This window comes from Cervus elaphus, chromosome 21, assembly GCF_910594005.1.
Source record: "Cervus elaphus chromosome 21, mCerEla1.1, whole genome shotgun sequence".
NCBI classification, from domain to species: domain Eukaryota; kingdom Metazoa; phylum Chordata; class Mammalia; order Artiodactyla; family Cervidae; genus Cervus; species Cervus elaphus.
Genome location: NC_057835.1, coordinates 12,884,691 through 12,906,843, shown reverse-complemented (window position 1 = coordinate 12,906,843; position 22,153 = coordinate 12,884,691). Strand labels below are relative to the sequence as shown.

At 49.0% G+C, this 22,153-nt stretch overlaps 1 protein-coding gene across 1 annotated transcript in view; it reads left to right on the top strand.

The window, feature by feature from the left end:
• The first annotated feature begins 1,788 nt into the window (after positions 1 to 1,788).
• Positions 1,789 to 22,153, top strand: part of TG (thyroglobulin) — a 235,546-nt gene continuing 215,181 nt past the window's right edge. Inside the window, exons 1-9 of the mRNA XM_043880093.1 lie at positions 1,789 to 1,898; positions 2,887 to 2,995; positions 3,439 to 3,536; positions 4,903 to 5,106; positions 5,779 to 5,938; positions 13,635 to 13,741; positions 14,195 to 14,338; positions 14,542 to 14,727; positions 20,580 to 21,680. Of these exons, the coding sequence (XP_043736028.1) occupies positions 1,832 to 1,898; positions 2,887 to 2,995; positions 3,439 to 3,536; positions 4,903 to 5,106; positions 5,779 to 5,938; positions 13,635 to 13,741; positions 14,195 to 14,338; positions 14,542 to 14,727; positions 20,580 to 21,680 (2,176 nt within the window). The 5' untranslated portion in view covers positions 1,789 to 1,831. The remainder of the gene's footprint in view (positions 1,899 to 2,886; positions 2,996 to 3,438; positions 3,537 to 4,902; positions 5,107 to 5,778; positions 5,939 to 13,634; positions 13,742 to 14,194; positions 14,339 to 14,541; positions 14,728 to 20,579; positions 21,681 to 22,153) is intronic.

The window sequence follows — 22,153 nt, the reverse complement described above, 5'->3', positions numbered from 1 at the left end:
CTCCAAGCTCACCGCTTCATCGCTGGGGTGGAGAGAAGCACCTCTCCTTCCAGGTACACTGTGCTGACTCGGAAGGAAGCCCGGGCGGCTCTCACCCTCACTGACTCCGCTGCACCTCTTCCCAGGGGCCAGGCCAGCGAGAATGACTCAGCACACAGGCTGGCCTGTGCAAGGCTCCTGCCTGTGTGCGTGGTGGTGGGAAGCATGAGGAGTGGGCTTTCTGGTAGACCTCAGCCTCAGCATTTTTAATTTTTAAAAGGATTTTATTTATTTGTTTTGACGTGGACCAGTTCTAAAATCTTTATTGTATTTTTTTACCATGTTGCTTCTGTTTTATATTTTGGTTTTTTGGCTGCGAGGCATGGGGGATGTTAGCTCCCTGACCAGGGATTGAACCCTTGGCCCCTGCATTGGAAGGTCAAGTCCTAACTACTGGACTGCCTAGGAAGTCCCAGTTTCAACATTTTAGAAAATTCACCTGGACCTGGGGAGGTGGCAGGGGTTGCACATGGCCAGGCTCACTGTAATATCACAGTGTCTCCATAGCCTGGGCAGAACTTGGCTTGTGCGACTGGGGCTGTGGGCTCCCCAGGTGGTGTTAGTGGTAAAGAACCCTCCTGCCAGTGCAGGAGACATAAGAGACGCGGGTTCCATCCTTGGATCAGGAAGATCCCCTGGAGAAGGAAATGGCAACCCGCTTCAGTATTCCTGCCTGGAGAATCCCATGGACAGAAGAGCCTGGTGGGCTGCAGTCCATGGGGTTGCAATGAGTCAGACATGACTGAAGCGACTTAGCATCCAATGAGGGCTGCAGAGGGCCAAGCTGGGGGATTCTAATTCTCCAGTAAATGCCAGCATGTCTTCTCAAATCATCTTTACCTAAAACCTAAGGCTCATGGTGATCTCCCTCACACCCAAGTGCTCTCCCAAACCTGCCCACGCTACCTTCTGAACACCCATGGAGCCCATCTCCATCTCCCAGCCCTTTGATGGGAGAAGCAACTGGAGAAAGCTCCCTGATGTACAGGCTTTGTGTGGAAGACAGGCCTTTTGGTTGTCTGAAGTCCTGGGACAGAGGGGAAAGGGGGATGAATACGAATATGGCTGTGTGTGTTTGGCTTATCTCATTAAAATCCCTACATTCTGTGTTAATGGCTCTGCTGTTTTGTTCCCTGCCTTACCCTCATGGCCTAGAATAGTGTCTGCTTCTCTATCAGACTCTAAAGAAACATTGCTAGAAGGCAGGCAGGAAGGAGGAGGGATGAGGAGGGAGGGAGGATTGTGTTTCTTTCACGGCGGGCCTGAACGTGTGGCCCACCAAGTTGGGAACTTTGGCCTTTACCCCTGAAGATGAATTATGAAGCCATGCCTCCAGTTCTGCCTGGTGGCTCAGATGGTAAAGAATCCGCCTGCAATGCGGGAGACCTGGTTCGATCCCTGGTTTGGGAAGATCCCCTGGAGAAGGGAACGGCTACCCACTCCAGTATTCTGGCCTAGAGAATCCCACGGACAGAGGAGCCTGGTGGGATGCAGTCCATGGGGTCGCAGAGAGTCAGACGTGACTGAGCGACTTTCACACACACTCGTCCCAGGTTCTGCTCCCCTCAGCCTCCACAAGATTCTCACCCCACACTGGCCACACGAGTGTCCTCCAGGGGAACAGACGCAGGTGGAGGACCTCCTTGTGACCAGCAGAGAAAACAGGGCGGTGCTGCTTCCCTGAGTGCCTGTGGGTGGGGGCTAAGTGCCCACAGTGCTATAAAGGCTGCTTGGCCAGAGCCCTAAGGTGGGCAGCAGCTTCTGACCCTTCGTCCCTGGAAGGGCTCCCGAGATGGCCCTGGCCCTGTGGGTCTTCGGTCTGCTGGACTTAGTCAGCTTGGTGTCAGCCAACATCTTTGGTGAGTTCTGACCCTGTGGTCTCAGAGTGTCGGGTCGGGAGGGACCTCTCAGGCCAGCTCCTTGTTAGCTAGGATCTGCCCCAAGGCCTGGGAACATTTGTGACCTCATTTAATCCTCACACTGTCCCGAGGTCAGTTATGCACTCTTTCCTTTTCAGATGAAGAGACAGGAGGTCTGAGAAGTCACAGAGTTAGTGATCGGTGGAGAGAACATGGGAAACTAGATCTTCCTAATTGGATTCTAGTTCCCCTCACCCCACCCTGTTAGCAAATGTTGGTATTGACTATTTTTTTTTTTTTTTAATTATCTTCACAATCTCAAGTCCCAGGTTGTCCATATGGGGTATTTGAGAAATAGCAGGTAGTGAAAAACACAAATCCACCCATGGTGTGAAATAGACCTGAGTTCTGCAGGTAGTGAAAAACACAAATCCACCCATGGTGTGAAATAGACCTGAGTTCTATTATAGCTGCGGCTCAGCCACTTAGCGTTGATTTTGGATAAAGTCTCAGCCCGTTTCCTCTCTGGGAAGGAAGCAGTTGTGACTGTGATTTCTGAATAAGCCCCTGCACGTTACATGCATTCTCCATCGAGGCCAGGAAGGTGCTCTGTCTGCAAGAAGCGCCTTGATAAACTCAAGAACACCTCCTTTATGGTGTTCCCTGACCCAACCGTGGTCTTGGGGAACGTACAGTCCAAGGGTCCTCTGTGAATCCTTCTCTTGCCAGCGGTCTGATCCTGAACAGGTTACATTCCCGGCCGAGTCTCAGGGCCACCTGGGTAAGACGGTGACATCACCTCCCAGGGGGTCAGGGGAGTTAATGTCAAACTTGTGAGTAGCCGCAAAACTGTGACTTGGAATATACTTGCTGATGGTGCTAGAAATAAAACCCGGAAGAGCGTCTGTGTCCCCAGCGAGCCCGTCTCCATTACTGGAATCCAGGCCGCAGGCCCTCTCTCATGCGCAGCATCACTTCCTTTGTGCAGAGTACCAGGTGGACGCCCAGCCTCTCCGCCCGTGCGAGCTGCAGAGGGAGAGGGCTTTCCTGAAGCAAGAAGACTACGTCCCCCAGTGCGCCGAGGACGGCAGCTTCCAGTAAGGCCTCCTCCAGCCGTGCGGACCCAGGAGCCTTAAAATCCACCTTCTTCCTGTTCCTGCCCCCTGCCCTTTATGCTCCTCCTCAAAACTGACCTGTGGTCACTGTTGCTGCAGCGCTCCCCAGACCCGTCAACACTGAGTCGTCTGACCCTCGTGGCCCCTATCCATGCTTCCTTCCAGCCAGAACCAAAGCTGTCCCTTCCTTTCCTGACAGAACTTTTTACCGTAATTGTTTTAATAAGGGTGCACAAGGTGATGGTGATGGGGTGGTGGGATCTAATGACTGACGCTCCGATGCCCCCTCTCCTCCCTGCATTGAAAAGGTGCTTTCTCTAGTCATCTGTCACACTTCACACCTGTCTTTTTTCTAACTGAAATTAATTAAAGGGTGGAGGGAAGGAAAAGGAAGAAGGGTACCTGATTGTGGCTTCTATCCCCAGGACCATCCAGTGTGGGAAGGATGGGGCCTCCTGCTGGTGTGTGGACGCTGATGGCAGGGAAGTGCCTGGTAGCCAGCAGCCCGGGCGGCCTGTGGCCTGTAAGTAGGAAGGGGAGGAACTGCAGGGGGCAGCTCACACCCTGGATAGAGCCCTGGGCTCGGGTGCACCCAGGGCTAGTCTCCCTCTGGGCTGCGGATCGTCCTCTGAATTAGGCCCCACCTCCCACAGGACTGCTGTGAAAATCAATGGGACAGTCAAGTCATGTGTTCGGCAAGTAGCCTCTGACTTTCCCCTGTGCCAGGCCCCACGTCTGAGGCTAAGGATGCATCAGGGAAAAGACTTCAAAGTCCTCTGAAACCAGAAAGTGCCCTCTTGCTCAGGAGATGTTTTTCTCAACTGGGATGTTTCTAAGATTTGAGACTTAAGGCAAAAACTTTCCTGTTAAAATAATTGCTATGATGATTGGTCAAAGAAGCTCAGTTCCCTCTTTAAAGCGTGTCACAGTAAAGCTATAACAAGGGTCAGTTTAAGCTGCTCATCTTAAAATTGGTGAGACTGAGCTTCAAACCAGTTATCCTTTAAAAGAGCAAAGCTCTGTTGCAGCGCTGGTTTTGGGGGCCAGCATGCTGGCTTGGGGAGCAAGCTGACTCCCAGCAGTCCTGCTGAGTGACCTCTGCTGGGCGCCGCACTGTCACTGAACTCCAGTTCCTGGTCTGTAACATGAATACGGGATCTGCTGTGGGGGCAGCTCTGACGGTCGTGAGGGTTTAAATTGCACATAAGACACCTGGCCCCCAGTAGGTACTGAGCAGGAGGAGCAATCACTCTTGTCACTAGTCCTCACGCACCTGAAGTAGGCTTGTTGTTCAGTCACTAAGTCGTGTCCACATCTTTGTGGCCCTGTAGACTGCAGCACGCCAGGCTCCTCTGTCTTCCACTGTCTCCCGGAGTTTGCTCAAATTCATGTCCATTGAGTCAGTGACGCCATCTAACCTTGCTCTGCCATCCCTTTGTCCTTTTGCCCTCAGTCTTTCCCAGCATCAGGGTCTTTCCCATGAGTTGTATTTTAATTCTATAGAGAAGGTGAGTTGGGCTCAGAGGGGTGAAGACTCCCCCAGGTCACAAGGGTGTGCAGGAAATTCGTATTCAGACGAGATGTCAACAGCCCGCCTGTGCTCCCTTCACACCCCACCTCTGCAGCTGCAGGGCTCTGGGGTGTCCCATGGACTGAGGGGACGCGATGAAACCTGCCCTTCCCAGCTCGGCCTGCAGGATGCCAGAAGAAACCCCGGGATATGGAGTTGGGCAGGCCGGACGCTGGCCCAGAGGCTGCTGCCGGCTCTCGGGCCCTCTTGGGTGGTGGGAAGGGTCGCCCTGCCTTCCCGCCCCTAGGGAGGGTGCGTGGTCCTCCGGGGCGCGGACCTGTACGTGGTCCTGCTCTGACACCGCTCTTTGCCACCCCAGGTCTGTCGTTCTGCCAGCTGCAGAAGCAGCAGATTTTGCTCAGTAGCTACATCAACAGCACGGCCGCGTCCTACCTTCCCCAGTGTCGGGATTCGGGGGATTACTCGCCCGTGCAGTGCGACCTGCGGCGGGAGCAGTGCTGGTGTGTGGACGCGGACGGGATGGAGGTGTACGGCACCCGCCAGCGGGGGAGGCCGGCGCGGTGTAAGTGCCGCGAGCGTCGGGGCACCGGGGGAGGCGGAGGTCCTGGGCAGCCTCCCACACCTGACCGAAGCGGGGTGAGGGCTCCCCGAGGAAAGGCAGGGGGGCCTGGCCTTCAGCAGAGAAGGAAGGCGTTTTAGGAAGGTTTCATCCCTTCTTGATGTTCCGCGCGGTGGACCGCGGTATTCACAGGCTGATCGTTAAGAAGTACAAGTAGGATTTCCGGGAGCGTCAGGCCTTAGTCCCTGTTCGGGATGTTCTCCTGTGTGTAGCAGGAACACAAGCATCTAGACTGCAGAAGCACAAACGCCTCCTCGTGTGGAAGAATCAGAAATTGTTTCCTAAACCTATGGACACCAAGGGGGAGAAGACGGGGGTGGTGGGATGAATTGGAAGGTTGGAACTGACACCCATACACTCTTGATATTATGTATAAAATAGACGAACGAACATCTACGAATAGGATAGTCAGCTCTACTCAATGCTCTGTGACCTATATGGGAAGGAAATCCCAAAAGGCGGGGGTGTATGCAAATATATGGAAATATATGCAAACATAGAGCTGATTGACTCTGCTGTACCGCAGAAACCAACATAACCTTGTAAAGCAGCCACACTCCAGTGAAGATCAGTGAAAAGTAAATAGACTTAAACTGTTTCCTGGGAAACGTTTAGGTCCAAGGAGCTGCGAGATAAGAAACCGCCGTCTCCTGCACGGCGTGGGTGACAGGTCGCCACCCCAGTGTTCCCCAGACGGGGCCTTCAGGCCGGTGCAGTGCAAGTTTGTCAACACCACGGACATGATGATTTTCGACCTGGTCCACGGCTACAACAGGTAAGGGCCCTCAGGCGTGCGCAGCGCGGGCCACGCCTCCCGGTCTCCCGCCCAGGCGCCTGCTGTCTGCGGGGCTGGGCGCTGGCAAGCGTGTGTGCGACACACTCAGCCCATGCGAGCTGAGAGAGGCCTCGTGTTCACTTTCCCGTGACGGATGACCGAAGGCTCACGGCGTCTCCCACAAAGCAAGCTGGCAATAGCTATTCAATTAAAATACATGAACCCTCTGGCCCAGCCAGCCTACAGAGACGAAAACACCAAATGTGAAGATTCTGTATTAGGATGTACTAGAATGTCCACTGCACCATTGCTTTTTTTTTTTTTTTAATTGAGGCCAAAAACTGGGAACAGAGTGAGTGACAACCCAAGGTGGGTGTCTGGATAAAAGCATGCTGTGCTGTGGTTAGTCACTCAGTCATATCCGACTCTTTGCGACCTCATAGACTACAGCCCGCCAGGCTCCTCTGTCCATGGGAGTCTCCAGGCAAGAGGTGGGTTGCCATGCCCTTCTCCAGGGGATCTTCCCAACGCAGGGATTGAACCCAGGTCTCTGGCATTGCAGGCAGATTCCTTCCCATTTGAGCCACCAGGGAAGCCCAAGAATACTGGAGTGGTTTAGCCTATCCCTTCTCCAAGAGGTCTTCCCAACCCAGGAATAGAACTGGAGTCTCCTGAATTACAGGTGGATTCTTTACTAGCTGAGATACGGGAAGCCACTGTAAATGTTTCCGTAGCCCTTAAACAGAAAGCACTCAGACTGTGTCTGTTGGTTTGGAGTGGGCACCTTACGATAATATCATGTGAGCTACAAGGTGCACGTAATATAAGAGGATTTAATTTTTAGAACACAGACAAGCAAACAGGTCCTAATTTTAAGTGCATATATATGATTATATGATGATGCTTGTGCCTGTATAGGATTAGCTTCTCTGGTATAGGATTAGGTGAGGACAGAGAATTACATGAATAAGCACATACTGGGTGGTTCTCACAGCCACGTTGAGGGTCAGGTTGCTGTGAAGGAGGAGGAGTCAGGAGAAGAGAATCAGCAGAAAAGGAAGAATGTGGACCACATTGATGCATTCTTATAAATGGCATGTATGTGTGCACCTATTAAGCTTATTTAAGCTTAAAGATTTACATAACAAATATAAAAAAGCTATTTTTTTTTAAAATAGATCTTGGCTCAAATAACTGGATGGCTTCTGGTTATTTAATATGGTGACTTTATCAGTCTACAGGGCTTGCACAGACTTCAGATATAGTCAAAACACTGTGAGGGAAAAGAAATAATAGCATTAATCTGTAAATACTGGTAGGAATTCTCTTAGAGAACCTGAGGCTTTATGTGTCTGGCTTTCAAAACCACCAGTTTCCTTCCTATGAGAGAGAGAGGGAATTCCCATCTGCTGTGCCCAGAGGGGTCATGGATCAGCAGCCTGTGACCAGGTACTGTCCCAGAGACAAGTCTCATTTGAGCTGCACACTATTTTAAAAACTGAGAAATTTTAAATTGAATCCTGTAAAATTTCAGTTTGTGTAGGTAAAAATAGTCCAACATAGCAATTTTGTATGTTCAACCCAAGACATAAAATTCTGAATTCTTGATTCTAAAGAACAAGGATGGAGACTGCATGTATTGTCCCAGGGCACCAAGAAACTGATTCTTTTTGGACCAAGTGCAACCCACCACACCCCGCACTGTGGGTCTCTTCCTGTATGCGCCACACTCCTCCTGCTCCAACTGTTTGCATTACCTGTCTGGCCCTGTAGCTTTGCCCTGTGACCCTCATTCTGATCCTGCCACTGCTGGCAAAGTGAACAGGTCACTTACTTCTGAGTCTCAGTGTTCCCATCTGTAAGGACAACGCCAGCTCGTTAGTCATGCGAAGATCTGCTGAGCCCTTGCCAATGAAACCACTGTGAAAATGGTAAATTAGTATGCATTTTTAGGGAATCCATCACCAGCTTTTACAAATGTAGGTTACATTCCCCTACCCACCTCAGGCCTAGAAAATGTCCTGCCCATGTGCATATTGGAATCTCCAAACGTCCTGATTTACTGATGCTCAGCAATGCAAACCGATATGCGCTCAGTCCAAGTTCAATTGGATACTCATTGTGTACAGTGGAATTTGGGATCTTTTCATCTACTTCAATATTTATAAAAATAACTGGAAAACGATGGTCTCTAGCACACAGTGGGGAATCTGAAGAAGAGAAATTAAGGAACCCACCCTAGGGAGCATAATTTGTGGGTTATAGACCTGTCTGGCTCCTTTTCAGTTCAGTTCATTCGCTCTGCTTTGTCTGACTCGTGTGTGCGACCCCATGGACTGCAGCATGCCAGGCTTCCCTGTCCATCACCAACTCCCGGAGCTTGCTCAAACTCATGTCCATCAAGTCAGTGATGCTATCCAACCATCTCATCCTCTGTCATCCTCTTCTCTTCCTGCCCTCAATCGTTCCCAACATCAGGTTGTCTTTTCTAGTGAGTCAGGTCTTCCCATCAAGTGGCCAAAGTATTGAAGTTTCAGCTTCAGCATCAGTCCTTCCAACGAATATCCGGGATTGATTTCCTTGAGGATTGACTGGTTGGATCTCCTTGCAGTCTAAGGGACTCTCAAGAGTCTTCTCCAACACCACAGTTCAAAAGCATCAATTCTTCCAGTGCTCAGCTTTCTTTATAGTCCAACTCTCACATCCATACATGACTACTGGAAAAACCATAGCTTTGATTATGGGGACCTTTGTTGGCAGACTAATGTCTCTGCTTTTTAATATACTGTCTAGGTATATATAGCTTTTCTTCCAAGGAGCAAACATCTTTTAATTTCATGACTGCAATCACCATCTGCAGTGATTTTGGAGCCCAAGAAAATAAAGTCTGTCACTGTTTCCATTGTTTCCGCATCTATTTGCCATGAAGTGATGGGACCGGATGCCATGATCTTAGTTTTTTGAATGTTGAGTTTTAAGCCAGGCTTTTTCACTCTCCTCTTTCACTTTCGTCAAGAGGCTCTTTAGTTCTTCTTCACTTTCTGCCATAAGGGTGGTGTCATCTGCATATCTGAGGTTATTGATATTTCTCCCGGGATTCTTGATTCCAGCATGTCCTTCATTCAGCCCAGCATTTTGCATGATGTACTCTGCATGTAAGTTAAATAAGCAGGGTGACAATATACAGCCTTGATGTACTCCTTTCCCCATTTGGAACCAGTCCATTGTTTCATGTCCAGTTCTGTTGCTTCCTGACCTGCATACAGATTTCTCAGGAGGCAGATAAGGTGGTCTGGTATTCCCATCTCTTTACAAATTTTCCACAGTTTGTTGTGATTGATCCACACAGTCAAAAGCTTTGGTGTAGTCAATAAAACGGAAGTAGATGTTTTTTTCTGGAACTCTCTTGTTTTTTTGATGATTCAACAGATTTTGGCAATTTGATCTCTGGTTTCTCTCACTTTTCTAAATCCAGCTTGAATATCTGGAATTTCTCGGTTCACAAAATGTTGAAGCCTCGCTTGGAGAATTTTAAGCATTACTTTGCTAGCATATGACATGAATGCAATTGTGCGGTAGTTTGAATATTCTTTGGCATTGCCTTTCTTTGGGATTGGAATGAAAACTGACCTTTTCCAGTCCTGTGGCCACTGCTGAGTTTTCCAAATTTGCTGGCATATTGCATATACCTACAATTCTCAAAGAACTTCTTGCAGGTGTCTGCTTGAGGCGCAATTCACAGCTTTGTCCACCAGAGGGCAGTTGAATTAAAGGCAAAAGTTCAGGACTAAGCGTCTATTGTTAAAGAACCAAAAAACGTTTACCCCTGAAACGGGAGCTTTTCTTTTATGTAAGCAAGCATGTCTCTGAGCGAATTCTGATTTAAGAAGGTCATGGGAAGGGTCAAGTAGTTAGTTACTGGAAGCCCAGCCATGCTCAGGAATTTTCTGATAAGCGGACCTGGGCAGTGCCAGCCCCAGCGTCTCCACTGGGCAAAGTGTCAGGAGCCCTGGAGGCTATGTGGAGAATCTAGACACAGTATCCTGGATGACTGTTAGATGAAAAAATGCCAGATGGCCAGTGATACTTGAATTTCAAATAAGCAAGGAGCAATTTTTCAGTTTCAGTGTGTCCCAAATATTGCATCAAGAAATTTAAAGCTGGTTGAGGGTTGGAGATCTCTCATGAACCAGCAGACTTGGATTTTAAAAAGAATGGATTGCAGTCAAGGAAGAGCAGAGTGGTTGCCTAGGGGTGGCTCTATAAGTTTGGAGACCACTATACTATTGCAGGTGAGAGGGGCTGTCAGCTTGAACCACAGCAGGTGATGGAGCGGGCGATGGTGAGATGGAGCGGGATTGATGGAGAAATATTAACTTGGGATTCATGGAACTTGGGGAAGGAACAGATAAGAAGGGTGAGAGAGAGAAAAAGTCAAGGGTGACTCCAAGGTCTGGTTTCTGGCTGGCTGGTAGAGGAAGAGTCTGGAAAGGAAAAGTCACAAATTTGCTTTTGAAATATTGAATCTGAAGAGACTTCTTTGGGAAATTCACATGCAGAAGTGGTGTAGGGCAGTTGACCCATTTCAATGGGGCCGCAAGGAGCCTGGAAGCCTCACTTGCCAACCTGTTTGTTGTGGGTTCTTGATGTGCTGGGTGATGATTTATGCTTGAACTTGACCACAGCACTTGCCCATTTGAAGCAGATCCTTTTCCCCTTGAAAAAAGCAGCTGCTAACTACACCCATTTGGCTGGTGAATTTAGGAAAATAACCATGTCATGGTGGGGAGTAAGCTTTGCTAGTCCTTCTGCCCCTTTCCCCATCTTTCACAAGGCCCTCGCTTAACCACTGGCTAGGGAAGTGCGTTCTGGTTAAGTAACCCTGGTTAAGGCTTGATATGTCATCATCAAGCCTTAGTGACCCGAGGTAAGACTCCACCAAGTGGTCTTTTTATCAGCACTTGTTCTTAGTGACAGAGCTCATCCAACTCTTTCAAATGCACTGGGAACTCCTGCTACACAGATGACCCAATGAGAAGGAGCTGATGCATCTTAACATGCAGTAAAGGGGCCTGGTTACCTGAGCATGAGAGTGACTGTGTGTGGAAACCCTCATGGACTCATCATCGCCTGTTGCGCTCACTGGGCTCTCTGCAGGGGTCTGCAGTGCCCTGGGTGTTGTGGGAGTTATCACAGCTCTTGATTTTGAGGAGGGATCTGCTGGTCTTCATCAAGGGCCGGATATCCGGAGGGACCAGCCATGAGAGGGGTGGGAGCATCTGACTGAGTAAGGGTGCTGGCTACCTGAGTCCAAGGGCATGAATCCTGCGGTGCAGGTGGGCAAGGCCAGATGCCTGCTTGGGACTGACGTTATATTTCACAGAGCCTTATTTGTGATTTCTTTAACTCGGTGTTGGCCACAACCTGAGCATAAATGCAGAAACGCCATCATGTCCCCCTCCACTACAGTTTTCCTTCCTGAGGACTCTTGGATCATCATCCTGAGATGTTGCTTTTCATTCAACAAAAGGGAAGCATCCTTTTCCTTTAGATGAAGGTCGAGGTGGGTCTTTGGGTTGAATTGGTGGAATGTGGGATTTTAGTGGTTTAAACATCCCATGTCTCATGCTGGAAAGGCCTGCAGAACTTCGGGCCAGCCGGGAGCCCCATCACTGTCTGTTAGATGCCAGGAAACCCCAGGATCCAGCAGAGAGGGAAGAGTGTCGGAGCAGAGGACTGCTTCTCGGGAGATGGGGCGGGAACGGGGAGCAGCCGAGCAGTAACAGGTCGCTTGGTGGTGACAGCCTGGCTTTGAACTCCAGCTCCCACCACTACGTTAGATGGTGGTCAACATACCTCACTTCTTTAACCTCTAAAATGGGCACACGCAGAAAAAATACCACCTGAGTTTTAGGACAGCTAAGTGGATTAAATGAGTCAATGTCTATTAAACATTTTGCTGATTGTCTTTTACAGAGTAATGCTTAATTAAGGGAGGTTGATTATCGTACTGTTTTAACATGTTTAGAATTGAATTTATCCCAGGTTCCAATGAAGGAACTTCTGTCATATTCCTCCAGTCAGTATGAGCAATTGGGCCACGTGTGTCTTTAGCTTCTATCATACAACTTACTAGAGCAGGAAATGGCAACCCACTCCAGTATTTTTGTCTCGGAAATTGCACGGACAGAGCAGCGTGGCGGGCTCCAGTCCGTGGGGTCTTGAAGAGTTGGACACGACTGAGTGACGCACACTCATGCAGCTCGCTGACTGTAACGTTCTTTTTAAGTTAACCCATGTACACATAATCACAGACCAACCATATGGAAAAAATCCACAATTCTACAGTATGTGCATAGGTTTTGTTTTGTGTGTTCATTTCCTTTCAGATTAACTACTACATGTGCACCCTGTGTTGAGGTTCTGAAAAGTTCCTGGAAATATATTCCCTTCCAAGTCTGGTTCATTTGCATAGGAACAATTGTAGTGTATGCACATGCCATTTTGTAGTCTACCCTTTTTACATAATGTTATGCATGCATTCATTTAGGGGATTTACCATAATTCACTTTAGATTTTCATAGCTTTGGACATTAAGGTTGTCTTCAACACTTTCCTAGAATATATTACACAGCAATAGACCTTTCTGTGTAGAGAGCTGCTATTATACTTCTTCTAATTTATTGGTTGGGAATATATTTCCAGATACAGGTGGAAACATACTATGCTTGTTTTCATAGTGCTATATGGAGCATAAAAACTAATTTCTCAGTGTTACATAGAGATAGCAACTCCTCTCTGGCTGCTATGTCATTGCACGTGGGTACAACTTTTTATCACCTGAGCATCATATTACTTCTAGGATGGGTAGCCCAGCCAATTAGTTTCTTGTAGCAATTGTCGGGCCAGGCTTGATTTTGGCATCTTTTCCCTCGACTTATGGAAATGATGTATAGCCCTTGTTAGTGATGTCACAGTGATTTGGTGTTTTCTTCGACTATGGGACTGGGAAATGTCCTACATAAGAATTTCCTGTGGTGGAGCCTGGCTTCTTTTCCAGCTCTTGAGAAGTCGTAAAGGGCTCTGAAGTCATGTGATCTCCCCAAATGAGATCATCTGCAATGTGTACCATATGTTTGTAAAGCACACTTGGCCCTTAGTCTCGAGAGTTCTATTCTAGTAAAGGAACTCTTTAATGCAATGCTGATTAACTGTTTTCTGCCTGATCCTATGAGACACCCGCTTGGGCATAAATTGGTCAAAGCCCACGAGTGAGAAAAACACTAATTGGTAGATGACAGTCAAGCACAGCTTCATTTTCACAGGTCCAGCCTCACTCTGGCCAGGGAAAACCAATTCAGAAAAAAAGCACGTTTGCTGCAGGAAGCGTGGAGTGAACGGCATGAACACAGAGGCGGACGGTCCTTGTCCCCAGATGAGATTGTTGCTGCTGCTGCTATTGTTTTCGTTACCAAGTCATGTCTGACTCTTTGTGATCCCGTGGACTGCAGCACGCCAGGCTCCTCTGTCCTCTATTTCCCCCTGGAGTTTGCTCAAATTCAAGTCCATTGAGTCAGCGATGCCATCCAGTCTCATCCTCAGATGGGATGAGGCCACATTAATTTATTTCTCCTGGAAGAGGATGTGATGACTTGCCGTGTATGAGACGGTGACCATGAATCCCACTGTCTTGCAGGTTCCCAGATGCATTTGTGACCTTCAGTTCCTTCCGGAGCAGGTTTCCAGAGGTGTCTGGATATTGTTACTGTGCGGATAGCCAAGGGCGGGAACTGGCTGAGACAGGTAAGCACGTTCCCCTGAGAGCCTCAGTGTCGCTCCCGGTAAAGCAGAAAGAGCAACTGGGCTGTCCCGGGTATGGGAGAGGGCACAGCCTTCACAGGCCTCCAAGGGGCGTACTTTGAATACAGCTGCTGCTCATCCACGTGGCACCTTTGCTGGGAAGAGTTACCCCCATCAGCCCCCTCTGAGCAGATGCAGCTCCGAGCTTGGCGAGTGGTACCCAGGATGGATTTCCTTCCCTCACTCTCTCAGCTGTGCTCCCTTGTGCTGTGAACAACCTGTGCAACCACACAGAGCCACCCTGACTTTGGAAACCGTTAAAACCTTGTTCAGACGCAAAGCACAATGATGCCCGCTGGGGGCTCTAGCCTCTTTATATCTGTTTGCATGGTGGTGAGGTCAGGGCCTCCTTTCTGAATGAACCCATCCCTCCAAACGCTTGTTTTCTTGGCTCAGGTTTGGAGCTGTTACTTGATGAAATTTACGACACCATTTTTGCCAGCCTGGACCTTGCTTCTACCTTCGCTGAGACCACTCTGTACCGGATATTGCAGAGACGGTTCCTAGCGGTGCAGCTAGTCATCTCTGGCAGATTCCGATGTGAGTACAAGCTGGAGGCCGATGTGTTTCTGCTAGGGGGAAACCACTTGGTTTTCATGTCCCTGAAGTCTCCGTGGCGTGGGGATTGAATTGACTTTGACGTCTCAAAGCGGGCGTGGGGATTGAATTGACTTTATCAGCATCCAGAACGCGTGCTGTAAACACACTAACCGCCCTGCCTTTCCTGCCTGGATCTCTTGTAGGCCCCACGAAATGTGAAGTGGAGCGGTTTGCAGCCACCAGCTTCCGCCACCCCTTTGTACCGAGCTGCCGCCCGGACGGGGAGTACCAGGCGGTACAGTGCCAGGGGGGAGGGCCGTGCTGGTGCGTGGACAGCCGCGGGCAGGAGCTCCCGGGGACGCGGCGGCGAGGGGAGCCTCCGTCCTGTGGTGGGTGTCCTCTCCAAGCCTCCTCCCTTGTTTTCTCATCAGGTCACGTTACTGTATCGGTCTCTCCAGACTGACCTTTCCAGAACACATTCATGCCATTGGCCCCCAGGGGTGGCCAAGTTCAACAGGATGGAAGCCCATCTATCATTATTAATTTCTAATATATTTCTCGTCCCGTGTCAGACATGGTTGCTTCCTCAGGGAGCTCAGAGAATAGTAGGAGAGGAGAGAATTAAGGGTACGGGTGCCACGAGAGAAGTGTGTGCTGATAGCTCTAGGAGCACAGGGCAGCAGGGGGTCAATTCTATCTGTGCCTGTATGGCAGGGAGACATCCAGGAGGGCTTCATGGCAGAGGTGACGCTTGCTGACCATCTTCTAAACTAAAGATGTTTCCTGAAGGAGGAAAATAAAGAGAGGTCTTCACTAGAGTCAGAGCTGGGGAAGCAGAATTATAGGGACATAAATACGGATGGGGCCTGACTTAACAGTGGCTTGACTTACAATTTTTAGACTTCCTGACAGTGCAAACATGATACGTGTTCAGTAGAAATAGTGCTTTGAATCTTGAACATTTCCTGGCCTAGCGATATGTGGCATGAAGCTTTGTCATGATGCTGACCAGCGGCAGTGACCGCAGCTCCCACTCGGCCACACGATTGTACCCCATACACTCAGGACAATTCTGTACCCAGACAGCTATTCCATTCTCCCCTTTCAGTACAGCTATTCAATAACTCCCTGGCAGTCCAGTGGTTAGGATTTGGCGCCCCACTGGGGCCCAGGTTCAATCCCTGCTTGGGCAACTAAGATCCTGCAAGTTGCATGTGTGGGACTCCCCCACCAAAAACTTGTGAGATATTTGAAACTTTATTACAAAATGGGCTTGGTGTTCAGATGATCTTACCCAGCTGTATGCTAATGTAAGTGTTCTCAGCAGGTTTAAGGTAGGTGGGGCTAAACTATGGTATTTAAGGAATTCAAAGCGTTTTTGACTTAATGATATTTTAAACTTATGATGAGTTTAACAGGAGGTCATTCCATCCTAGTCAAGGAAGATCTGTGATAGGCGTTGATGTGCCAATGAACACGACTGAGGGACTTTCACATGTGCTAAGGAACACGGAGTCTGCGAGAAGGATAGAGATAAACAGCTTGCTGGAACCTGTTTGGGGTGTGTGTGTGTGTGTGTGTGCATGGGAGCTCAGTCATGTCCGATTCTTGCGACCCCATGGACTATAGCCCACCAGGCTCCTCTGTCCATGGGATTTCCCAAACAAGAATACTGGAGTGAGTTGCCATTTCCTCTCCCAGGGGATCTTCCCAACCCAGGATCGAACCTAATTCTCCTGCATTAGGAAGGCGGATTCTTTACCACTGAGACACCTGGGAAGCTCCTGTTTTGGGTGGGGACTCTGAAAGGCAGGGGTCATGAGGTCTTTCATATCAAGCAGAGCCTTGGGGGCTTCGTCCACCAGCTTTCAGAGAAGCTGTTGAGGGCTTTGAAGCTGGAGAGTGCCCTGTGTGGGTTGTGTGGAAAGGCAGCCCAGGCATTTTGGAGGAGAGATTGAACAGGAGCATCAGGCTGCAGGCAGTAGGCATTTAAAGGTCATTGTGGTGTCCTAAAGAGAGATGAGTGGCCTATATAATTTTCCTGGGGTGACTGTAGCAAATTACCACCCATGGAATGGCTTAGAACAGCAGAAATATATTCTTGAGCAGTTCTAAAGGCTGGACGTCTAAAATCAACGTGCCAGCAGGGCAGTGCTTGCTCCGAAGGCTTCAGGAGAAAATCCTTGTTTCTTCCTGGTTGTGGTAGTCACCAACAGTCTTTTTTGTTTTTGTTTTTTTAGCCAGAAACTTAGCTGTTTTATTTTCTTTTTTTAAAAAGTTTTTATTTGAGTGTAGTTGATTTACAATGCTGTGTTAGTTTCAAGTGTACAGAAAAGTGAATCATTTATGCATATACCTTCTCTTTTTTAGATTATTTTCCCATATAGGTCACTACAGAGTATTGAGGATGGTTCCCTGTGCTATACAGTGCGTCCTTATTAGTTATCCATTTTATATATAGTAGTGTGTATATGTCAGGCTTCCCCGGTGGCTCAGTGGGTTAAGAATCTGCCTGCAAAGCAGGAGAGCAGGGTTCGATCCCTGGGTTGGGAAGATGCCCTGGAGGAGGAGGAAATCGCAACCCACTCCATTATTCCTGCCTGGGGAGTCCTATGGACAGAGGAGCCTGGTGGCCATCGTCCACGGGGCTGCAAGGGTTGGACAGGACTCAGTGACGAAACCACGAGCTGCGTATGTGTCCATCCCGGTCTCACAATTTATCCTTCTGCAGCACCTCCTATCCTCTAGTGACCTTAAATTTGTTTTCTGTATCTGTAACTCTTTTTATTTCTGCTTTGTAGGTAAGTTCGTTTGAACCCATTTTTAGATTTCACCTATAAACAATATGTGATATTTGTCCTCCTCTGTCTGACTTACCTCACTCAATGTGGCCCTCTCTAGTTGGTCATACTCTAGTTCCTCCATGTGACTGCAAGTAGCATTATTTTGTTCTTTTTTGCACCAACAATCTTTGGCCTTCCTTGGCTTGTGACTGCAGAGCTCCACACTCTGCCTCTGTTGTCACATGGCTGTCTGCCTTGTTTGTCTGCCTCTGTGTCTCCTCCTCTTGAAATGACACCAGTCATAAAGGATTAAGAGCCACTTTAGTATGGACTTCCCAGGTGGCGCTGGTGGTAAAGAATCCACCCACCAAAGCAGGAGATGCAGGAGACGCAAGAAACATAGGTTTGATCCCTGGATCAGGAAGATCCCCTGGAGAAGGGAATGGCAACCCACTCCAGTATTCTTGCCTGGAAAATCCCATGGACAGAGGAGCCTGGTGGGCTACAGTACCTGTGGTTGAAAAGAGTCGGATACTACTGAGTGACTGAGCATGCTGCCTTACCCTAGTGTGACCCCATGTTAACTAATTACACCTACAATGGCCCTACATCCATAGAAGATCACATTCCGAGGTTCCAGGAAGGATGTGAATTCTAGGGAGACACTATTCAGCCCAGGACAGGAAGCAATACTGAAGCAGACGCAGTGGGCTGGGGAGAAGTGTGTGAACTTGAGACAGGTGGCCAGGCATTACATCAGACTCTGTTTCTCCTTACAGTGAGACCCTGAGGGGTGTTAGCGGTGGAGCGGGAGGAGTCCAGGAGCACTCATAGGCTCCCACTTGGGGTGAGCTGGATGGCCTCAGCAAGATGTGAGACAGTGAAGGAGGAGGACAGTCTTTCCAGAGCCTCAAAATAGACATGTGCTGACATTCTTTCAGTAACTTCCTGGGAAACCATTTGATTTCTCCAACTTAACATTTTGAGTTCTTGGTACTGTGTTGGGTAGCATCCTATTGGCTAAGTGTGAAGATGTAGAAAAAGAACGTAAAGCTCTGCCTTGAAGGTAGCCTTTACAATTACACTCTGGTTCTGTTAGAGCCCAGAGAACACTGTACCCTAATTCCAGGTGAAAATGAAGAACTTTGGTCTTCCACATTAAAACCAAAAGTACTTCCAAATGCATAGATCATATTTATATATATTCTACTTTTTCCATCTGATGTATCAGTCTCATTACCATGGAAACAAGTGCCACAAGAAACCAATATCTGATTTTCTCTTTGCCTTGGTAACACTACATAACAAATGAATGGACAGGGTGTGCTCTTAACTTGGAGAGAGAGCAAGCAGAGACGTGCGCCTGGTCTCTCCCCTGCCTTCCTGTAATGCCCATTAGAGGAAGCCCTGGCCTTGTGGACGGATGTGTTGTGTGTTCAGATGTTGCCAGTCTCTCTCGCTCTCTCTGACCGCATGTTCCAGCTCTTACTCTGTTGCCTGGTTACAGAGTGAAATTGGCTGACTTTCTTTTTGGCGCCCGTGTAAACTGAGGGGAATGAACTATTTTGAAAAGTTGGGGGTGGGGTGAGTTGAAAAGAACTTCTAAGACTTATGGTTTTATGGAGAAAAATGGAGTTTTCTCCCTTCCACCTATGTGACTGAGACGGTCAGAGTTTGAATTTTAAAACTTTTTTTTCTGAATATGATGACAGTCCAGTTGGGATATTCAGACAGAATGACCTGACCAGGCATGGAGCTGATTACTAATTAATAATTTCGAGGAAAGATCAAGAAGTCTGGAAGACTGTGCCAAGTGTGTTTGCTGAGTGGCCGTTACCGTGTTGTGGGAAATACCATGATTCCTGCAATGTTGTTGCTCAGCTGTGTCTGACTCTGTGACCTCAAGGACTGTAGCCCGCCAGGCTCCTCGGTCCATGGGATTTCCCAGCCGGGAATGCTGGAGTGGGTTGCTATTTCTTTTTCCAGGTGATCTTTCTGTCCCAGGGGTTGAGCCCGAGTATCTTGAATTGGCAGGCAGGTTCTTTACCCCTGAGCCACGAGGGAAGCCCAGTTCCTCTAATATTGCATATTAAAACATAGGAAAATGTTTCTTCTTATGGAAAACCCCAATAGAATTTAAAATATGGTTTTTAACCTCAAATAGATGATAAACTAGTTAGCCTAGATCAGATGATCCCCACGGAGGAATAGACAGCCTGTTGAAGAGCATTATAATGAAGTGTTAAAAAGGCCATTGAGGGTTCTGATAGGAGAACCCTGGAAAACAACATTCCATTAAAAACAAACAGGAATTTGTTGGTGCAGGAGTTTCCTAGGACGGCCATAACAAATGACCACAAACTGAGTGGCTTAAAACAACAGACATTTATTTTCTCACAGTCCTGGAGGCCAGAAGTCTGAAATCAAGGTGTGGGCAGGGCTTTGTTCCCTCGGAAAGCTCCAGGGTAGAGTCTTTGCCAGCTTCTGGTGTATGCTGGCAGTCTCTGGCATTCATTAGCTAACAGCTGCATCACCCTAGTCTCTGCCTTCCCTCTTCCTATGTGTCTCCTCTCTGTATTCACATGACATTCTTTAAGGACACCAGTCCTTGGATTTAGGGCCCACCCTAAACCAGTGGAGAAGGAAATGGCAGCCCACTCCAGTACTCTTGCCTGGGAAATTCCATGGATGGAGGAGCCTGGTAGGCTACAGTCCATGGGGTCGCTAAGAGTCGGACACGACTGAGCGACTTCAATGTCAATGTCAATGTCTAAACTAGTATGACCTCATTTTAACTAATGACATCTGCAGAGATGCTATTTCCAAATGAGATCACAGTTGGAGGTTCTGGGCAGACATGGGTATTGGGCAAGGCAGGACACCCATTGGGTGGGGAGACATCATTCCAACGGGCACATTTGATGAGTGTGTGGACAGGTTTCCAGAAAGTGGGCTAGTGTCTCTGAGCCCTGTCTTAGGAAGGGGTCAGCCTCGAGTGGAATCAAGGTGAGGAAGTCAAGTCACCTGGAGTCCTCACTCCCCAAGATGGGGGTCACCGACTCTGCTCAGGGGGAAGGAACAAATAGAAGGACTTGGAGAAGGAGGAGGCAGAGATTCAGTCCTGGACGGACTTTTTTTCATCTCGTTACCAGAAAGATCTGAGGGCTGTGTCAGAAATGCTGTTGTTGTTGTTCCACCTGCCAAGCAGGAGACACAGGTTCGACCCCTGGGTCAGGAAGATCCCCTGGAGAAGGAAATGGCTACCCACTCCAGTTTTCTTTTCTGGGAAATCCCATGGACAGAAGAGACTGGCAGGCTACAGTCCATAGGGTTGCAAGGAGTCAGACAGTGTTTATTAAACAACAGTAAACCAGAAAGATCTGAGGGCTTGCGTCAGGGTCACTGGTGACGGTGAAACTATTTCTTCATTTGTGTCTTTGCTTGCATTCCCCCTGCAGCTGAAGACCAGTCCTGTCCCTCCGAGAGGCGGCGGGCCTTTTCCAGACTCCGCTTTGGGCCGTCTGGTTCTTTCAGCCGTAGGAGCTTGTTCTTGGCTCCCGAGGAAAGACTGGTGTCTCAGAGATTTGCCAGATTTGCCGCATCCTGCCCGCCCTCGATCAAGGAGCTCTTTCTGGATTCCGGGGTTTTCCAGCCAATGCTGCAAGGACAGGACACGCGGTTTGTCGCCCCAGAAAGTCTCCTCAAGGAAGCCATTAGAGGGATTTTTCCCTCCCGAGAGCTGGCCCGCCTCGCCCTGCAGTTCACCACCAACGCAAAGCGACTGCAGCAAAACCTCTTTGGGGGGAGATTTTTGGTGAATGTCGGCCAGTTTAACTTGTCTGGGGCCCTGGGCACAAGAGGCACATTTAACTTCAGTCACTTTTTCCAGCAGCTGGGTCTCCCAGGCTTCCAGGATGGACGGGCACTAGCCGATCTGGCCAAGCCCCTCTCGTTGGGACTGAATTCAAATCCTGCCTCCGAAGCCCCCAAAACCTCCAAGACAGGTGTCGCCCCAAGGAAGCCAGTTGTGGGCAGCTTTGGCTTTGAAATCAACTTACAAGAGAACCAAAATGCCCTGCAATTCCTTTCTTCCCTCCTGGAGCTTCCAGAATTCCTTCTCTTCTTGCAGCATGCTATTTCTGTGCCAGAGGACACAGCGAGGGATTTAGGTGACGTGATGGAAATGGTGTTCAGCTCTCAGGGCTGCGGGCAGGCACCTGGCAGCCTTTTCGTCCCGGCATGCACCGCGGAAGGGCGCTACGAGGAGGTCCAGTGCTTCGCCGGGGACTGCTGGTGCGTGGATGCCCGGGGCCGAGAACTTGCCGGCTCCCGGGTTAGAGGTGGACGACCCCGGTGCCCCACAGAGTGTGAAAAGCAGAGGGCACGCATGCAGAGCCTCTTGGGGAGCCAGCCCGCTGGGTCCAGCCTGTTTGTCCCTGCTTGTACCAGCGAGGGGAGCTTTCTCCCTGTCCAGTGCTTCAACTCAGAGTGCCACTGTGTGGACACCGAGGGTCAGCCTATTCCTGGAACCCGAAGTGCGGTTGGAGAGCCCAAGAAATGTGAGTCTGTTGAGTGTTCAACCTGCAGACTCCGATTCTCCCCTAGGGCCCTGACACGATGCATCCGAGTCGTAGCTAAAGCCTAAACTTCTGCTAATGGTGAAATTTGCTGCCTGATTTAAACATTGTCCAGAAAGGTCTTGGTAATGTTAATCATTCTAAGGAGTGGATAGGGAGATTAATTTGGCCTTAAGGAGCTGCCACATAACATTTCTGCAGTGCTGACAACAGCCAGTCTCAACTGCATTGATTTAGTGATGGGGAGGATCTCTCTCTGAATATTTACAAATATAAGGTTGATGGGGTTTCTATGGCTGTGTAAGGTTTTAGATGGAGTTTGGACAGATAAGGCCTTCCATCTTGGTCTTGGGTTTCCCAGGTGGTGCTAGTGGTAAAGAACCTACCTGCCAATGCAGGAGATGCAAGAGACAGGGGTTCGATTCCTGGTCTGGGAAGATCCCCTGGAGAAGGAA